The sequence below is a fragment of the Carex rostrata genome, chromosome 23 (assembly GCF_964058835.1).
Source record: "Carex rostrata chromosome 23, lpCarRost1.2, whole genome shotgun sequence".
Lineage (NCBI taxonomy): Eukaryota > Viridiplantae > Streptophyta > Magnoliopsida > Poales > Cyperaceae > Carex > Carex rostrata.
Genome location: NC_135940.1, coordinates 7825086 through 7832071, shown reverse-complemented (window position 1 = coordinate 7832071; position 6986 = coordinate 7825086). Strand labels below are relative to the sequence as shown.

Below are 6986 nucleotides of genomic sequence, written 5' to 3'. Positions count from 1 at the left end.
TATGTCATTTTGACTTTATTATTTGTCATTGCATAAAATCAAAACAGCACTATTTAATGTATTTTATCCGTATTTTATCACTATTTAAAATCAAAACAGCACTATATCTATCCTGCAAGGCTGCAATGTTTGCATTGACGCGCTCATTTATTATTCGATTTAACTACATCTTCCATATTTTATTTTGATTATGCACATTACCTAGCGCTGTTTCTATCTCCTTTGGAAATGGAATGGATGTCTCCATTACTTGTAACTGGAAATTAGCCGAAACATTTTCTGTTCCCAATTTGCCCCCGCCTCGAATCTTTATAAACCCCTGCACTCCTCTAACTTACACCTAAAACAATTTCCCCCTCGTTCTCTCCAAAACTCGCTTCCTCTGCTCAGAGTGTATCTGAACACATCTCTCTATCTATCTCTCTCTCTGATCTGCTCGTTTCTGTGTGTGTGTGTGTGAGAGGGAGACGATTACATGGAGACCTCAAGCTCTCTAATGTCGGCAACTTTGCCATTTTTTAAGGCACCATCATGCAAATCTCGCAAGAGACAGGTACACAGGATATTCACACACAAATAACACTTAATTTTTTTGTTGTTTTACATGCGACAAAATTTTATGTCACAAGGAGCTCATAAATTAACCCTTTTAAGTATGATTCACATATTAAAAATAACATGCGGGATACGTGTTTGATGAAGTGTGTGAGCAACTGTATGCAATTTAACATGGTAATTCCTAGTTCCGTGTAACAAAATAGTACGGGTGAATTTCTGAAACTTGGTACTAATTAATTAAGAGATTCTGATTCAGTGTCCTCTGTTTTTCACTTGTGTTTTTTCAGGTGGCCATGAGAGCAAATGCAGATGAGAAGAAAATGGCAATTAGAAAGGATAACGATGGAAAGATAATTTTCTCCTCAGAGAAGCCCCCAACGCCTCTTTTGGATACAATTAACTACCCAGTTCACATGAAAAACCTCTCTCATCAGGTACCATCTCTCTTTCCTTTTGTAATTTCCTGTACTTTTAAGTTTTAACAAGATTCTTTATCCAAATATTTTCAAAAGGCATAGATGATTTTTGCTTAATAAAAAGGCCTATCATGGTTCTACACTTCTATGGCACGAAAGGCAGTTAATTTTTGAGGGATGTTTTGAAAATTTTGTACAATTTATTTATTTATTTCAGGAGTTGGAGCAATTGGCAGATGAAGTGAGAACCGAAATTGTGTACACGGTGTCAAAGACAGGAGGGCACCTGAGCTCGAGCCTCGGTGTCGTCGAGCTGTCCGTTGCTCTGCACCATGTTTTCAATACGCCCGAAGACAAGATCATTTGGGATGTTGGCCATCAGGTTACAACTCTCTCTTTTACCGTTTGCATTTTGAGTCTTCTCTATACTTGCTAACAGTAAATGGAAAAAAACTGGTCTAATTTTGACCCTTTACTTTCCAAAACAAGTAAATGATTGTTATTAATATTGTAGTTCCGGAACTTGGCGTCTATTGAAAGTCAGAAATAACTTGTTAAGAAATTAAAGTGTTTTGCTATATTGGTTCACATGTTTTGTTCATGCGTGCTACTTATTTTATTATCTGAAAATTCAATTACGTCGATAACATGGTTGATGCAATGAAGATTTTGTGTTTTCTTGTTTCGAAACAACATATTTATAATTAGCTCCGTTCTATTTCATATGTATCGTTATCATACTAGTCGTTTTCAGTATACCAAAGAGTGTCATATTAAACAAAAGATACTCTCCAATAAGATGAACCCACCAGCAATTAACAAACAATATTTAATACTTGGCAATTGAAAGGCATGCACAAAACAAATGTCACAATTTATCTGCTTAACTGAAGTACAATTTTTTTTTTTTTAATTTTTCAGGCGTACCCACATAAGATACTGACAGGGAGGAGGTCAAAAATGCACACAATAAGGCAAACCTCTGGCCTTGCTGGTTTCCCCAAACGAGAGGAGAGCATTTACGATGCTTTCGGTGTCGGTCATAGCTCCACAAGCATCTCCGCTGGTCTTGGTACGTAAAATTCATGCATCTTCACTTAAACAAAGAAACTGTCTTAATGGGCATAACGATAACTCAATATTCGACAATTTAATAGATGATCCAGAAAACGCCATTTTTATTACGTGGCATGTGGACGTCAAAAACAGATACTGAAAAATATTTTAACTTCCAGTTCTACCCCTGAATTGCTTTGACACAAAATGCCGCTCTACTATAAGTCTATATAAAGAAAAATTGCAGAACTAAATTAGTAAATAAAACCAATAACTTCAAATAAACAGCTCTGATCAGGGTTACCACTTACCAGAATACAGTACAGAGGCTCTGCAATCCGTACTGGTATGGTCATTTCAAAACAGGAACAGTAATGTATTTTATGGTAAAATTAGACATCAGAAGTTAATTCAGTATTATTCTTTTATATAATCTTATAAGTATGAATATTTTATCACTATCATTGGTCATCAAATTCTATACCCTGTCTGTTTTTCACATATTTTATACTTAACAATTGTAGAACCCCACGCATGTACTGTATATTAACTTTCTCAGGCAGCAATGGTCCTGCAAAAAAAATATTTCACAATATCACTTCAAATACACAAAAAGAAGTAAGAAAAGAACTTATTGGAGACAATATCTTCAACCAAACAAGCTATTAAATATCAGGAAAATAGAGTGTTTGATGAAAAGGGACATTAGGGCAAGTTATGGCAAACCAAACGATATATCCTAAAATAAAATTGTTTCTCCAGGGATGGCGGTGGCAAGGGATTTACTAGGAAAAAAGAACCATGTTATAGCAGTGATAGGAGATGGAGCGATGACAGCAGGGCAAGCATATGAGGCGATGAACAACTCGGGATTTCTCAACACAAACATGATAATTATCTTGAATGACAACAAGCAGGTCTCTCTGCCAACTGCTACCCTTGACGGCCCCGCTACCCCTGTCGGGGCCCTTAGCAAAGCTCTCACTAAGCTCCAATCCAGCACCAAGCTCAGAAAATTGCGCGAGGCTGCAAAGGTAATATAATTTGAATCGCCAAGTTAATTTATCTAGTACGAGGCAAAAGTTGCAAATAAATGCATTGTTGTTATAGTGGCTTTAATTAATCTTGTAAGTATTTTAAATTAATATTAGTCAAGGTTGGTTTTGAGTACCTTAATTATTAAGAGTAGATTAATATATCAATTACCAGTGAATTCACAAATAATCTGAAATCCAAGCATACAAAAATTGTAGTATGTTAGATGCCATGTAAATTGTACAACATTTTTCCAAAATTCATGAGATCCTTGCAAATTTCATCACAAAAAACCTGTCTGCCATCACCTCTAAGATTAATTGTGCTTTAGATGCTTTTTTTTTATTAACGGACTCCGTTACACCCCAGCATCTTTTAGATGTATTTGTTTCTCAATGTTTACATTTGTAATTAATAACGACAAACTGTTTGAACAGACGCTTACGAAGCAAATAGGAGGCTCCACACATGAGGTGGCAGCCAAGGTCGATGAATATGCAAGGGGTATGATTAGCGCCTCTGGAGCTACCCTTTTTGAGGAACTTGGGCTGTATTACATAGGCCCTGTTGATGGCCATAACATCGACGATTTAGTAACAGTTTTGGAGAAGGTGAAGTCCATGCCGGCTCCTGGGCCAGTGGTGATCCATGTTGTCACCGAGAAGGGGAAAGGGTATTCTCCTGCCGAAGCTGCTCCTGATAAAATGCATGGTACGCTTACTTAATTTGGTTTATTCATGTTATCAACTTATCATTAGTTCTTTTGAAGCATTGATTTTCTATTGTTACATTTCTAAATAAAATAAGGAGTCCTGATTTCAAAACCAACCATAGCTGCCTCTTGTCATATAAGCGAATCAACATGTCGCAACCTCACATAAACGTCACTACATCCAAAAGCTCACTAATTTTACTTTTATCTATTTATCTATTTTCATCAAATATAAATAATAAATTCATAGGTCAATTACTTGTTGCCATATTGTTGTTACAACATACAGAAAATCAGAAAATATGGCAGATTTTGGAGAAAAGAACTCATGATCGATGAACATAAATGATCCTTAGTCCTATGCAACTATAAAAAAAATTCTATGTATTTTTTCCTTTTAGGTGTCGTAAAGTTCAATCCTCAAACTGGAAAGCAATTCAAAGCCAAATCCGCAACGCTCTCGTACACGCAATATTTTGCGAATGCACTTATAGAGGAGGCAGAGGTGGATAGCAAGATAGTAGGAATTCATGCGGCCATGGGAGGTGGGACCGGTCTCAACTACTTCCAGAAGAAGTTTCCAGAAAGGTGCTTTGACGTCGGCATTGCCGAGCAACATGCCGTCACTTTTGCCGCTGGCCTTGCCACCGAGGGGCTCAAGCCATTCTGCGCCATTTATTCTTCATTTCTTCAAAGGGGGTATGATCAGGTATGATTAGACAACCTTTCTGTATTAGAGCTAATTGTTAGTTGACATAATTCCCAAAAAAAAAAAAAATCATCCAAATTTGTATCATCATGTTTTGTTAATGTGTAAATAAGCAAACATGTAACGATCAAGTCAGGAGATTATATAGTAAACCTTTGTTCCCAATTCATTTTTAACTTTATGGCACTGACTTTTAATAGGGTATATTAGAAGTATACTTTAAGATAATTTTTGTTTTCTAATCCTAATGTTGAGTTTTCACTTTTCATTCTAGCCTTTATTAAACACTAAACAGTATACTTCAAAAGCATCTAATAATTTTATTCTGCAAACTTGAATAGGTCGTACATGATGTAGATTTGCAGAAGTTGCCTGTACGGTTTGCGCTGGACCGAGCCGGTTTGGTGGGTGCTGATGGGCCCACACACTGTGGGGCCTTTGACATAACATATATGGCATGTCTTCCTAACATGGTTGTGATGGCACCATCTGACGAGGCAGAGTTGATGCACATGGTGGCCACAGCAGCAGCCATCGATGATCGGCCTTCTTGCTTTAGGTTTCCCAGAGGAAATGGAGTTGGGGTACCCCTCCCTCCTGGCAATAAAGGCACTCCTATTGAGGTACTACTTTGTTCAATTTTTATTTTGGTCACTTGAGATTTAATTTAATTCTAGTATGTAAAATTTTTATTATAAAAATTAATCATTCTAATGAAACGGGTTGATATACCACTAATTTCAGAAACAAAAATTAATCATTGGTGCCATTTTGGCCAGTCAAAACTCAAAAGAATGAATAAAAAATAAGAGTATTCTATAATTGAATATCAGAAGACCTATTTAGACATTCTATAATTACTTGTAATTAATTTCACAGATTGGAAAAGGAAGAATACTTTTGGAAGGAAACAGAGTAGCTATCCTCGGTTACGGGTCAATTGTGCAAACATGCATGAAGGCCGCCACCACTTTGTGGAACCAAGGCATCTATATCACCGTCGCCGATGCACGCTTCTGTAAGCCACTCGACCGTTCCCTGATCACCAGTCTAGCGAAAGAGCACGAGATCCTTCTGACTGTTGAAGAAGGCTCCATCGGTGGCTTTTGCTCCCATGTTTCGCATTTTCTCAGTTTGAATGGCCACCTAGATGGCAACCTCAAGGTATTTTATATTTTCTTCTCTATTTTTTTGTAAATATTGGAAGGTAGCTTATATAGTTCAGTAATATATTCAGGTTTTCAATTATTGTTCTTATTCTTAGTTGTAATTCTGTTCTAAACAGCTGAGATCAATTGTGCTACCTGATCGGTACATAGACCATGGTTCTCCGGTAGATCAAATCGAGGAGGCCGGGTTGTCATCCCGACACATAGCTGCTACAGTTCTTTCCCTTTTGGGGAGGCCAAAGGAGGCTTTGCAACTGCAGTAAACAAGAACAATCCCCTACATAAGAATTATCAAAAAAACTAAAGGAACTTCATCCAAGTTAATGGATCACAAATATCCTTCTAGTTAGCAAAAAAAAAAATATATCCTGGATGGATAAAAATCTTAGAAGTAAGAATATGTTCATATATGGAACTTCATGTACAGGTTACAAAAAAAAAAAAAAAAAAATCCATTCTCTTTCCTTTCTTCATTTTTTTTTTTTTTTTTTTTTGTGGGATGGGGGCGGAATCTTTTGGTTGATGCTTATAGATTTATATAAATATGATCAAATGAGAGATCTGTATAGTTGTTTGGAAGTATGTACTCTCTTATTCGTCGACATAAATGCAGTACTTGACTGAATCACTTGTAAGAAAGAAAACAATTTGGAATAAGTATTGATTGCTAGAGCTTGAATAGCAATCTGTTCTTTCATTAATGAATGTTGTTGTTGAGTTGGCAAGGAAATACATTTTTATTAATAGTACTTTCTTTCAAAGAAAACAAATAGCGCCGCCAGTGCAGTGCATCCCCATGTGTTACACTGTAATTATTTTTTGAAAGCTCGGCAGAGTTGAGCAAAAAAAAAGGCTTGAAAGAGTTAGGAATTCGGATTCCTTAAAGTAATTTATAGTTTGAGTTTGAATCTGAACCGTCCAATCATAATTTGTATGAATATTAAATGGTCCTACCATCAATTATTCTGACTGAATGGTCCGGATCCAAACTCAAATTTGGAGTTACTTTAGGGGATCCGCATCCAGGGAATAGTTCCCTCTCTCTCAAGTCTCTATTGAAGATACTGAAGATCACCAAGAAGATCCGATCCAATAAGAGGATCTCTGACAAATCCAGAACATTACATAATCAACTCTGTAATCTTAAATGCAATTGAAGATGAATTTGATTAGATTATAGCTGGAATTAGTAGGTACAACACAACTTTATATATTATAGTTTAGGAAGGTAAAACGGTTAATTAGCCTATACAATTAACAAGTACATGTAAAGCTTGCAGTTTGTATCTCATATATTCGTAACAATTCAATTACTGTTTACAATTAAAAAA

The 6986-nt window shown here is 36.3% G+C and overlaps 1 protein-coding gene across 2 annotated transcripts; it reads left to right on the top strand.

Moving 5' to 3' along the window:
• Positions 1-353: 353 nt before the first annotated feature.
• Positions 354-6326, top strand: LOC144574821 (putative 1-deoxy-D-xylulose-5-phosphate synthase 2, chloroplastic). Of its 2 annotated transcripts, XM_078324896.1 has the most exons (11): positions 358-380; positions 421-553; positions 846-992; positions 1192-1356; positions 1896-2046; positions 2793-3064; positions 3503-3776; positions 4179-4486; positions 4828-5109; positions 5366-5650; positions 5772-6326. In XM_078324896.1, the coding sequence occupies exons 2-11, from the start codon at positions 476-478 to the stop codon at positions 5916-5918; spliced, it is 2109 nt and encodes a 702-aa protein (XP_078181022.1). In that variant the 5' UTR covers positions 358-380; positions 421-475; the 3' UTR covers positions 5919-6326. The 2 variants fall into 2 exon arrangements, with proteins under 2 accessions (XP_078181021.1, XP_078181022.1); XM_078324895.1 differs by having other exon boundaries at positions 354-553.
• Positions 6327-6986: the final 660 nt, after the last annotated feature.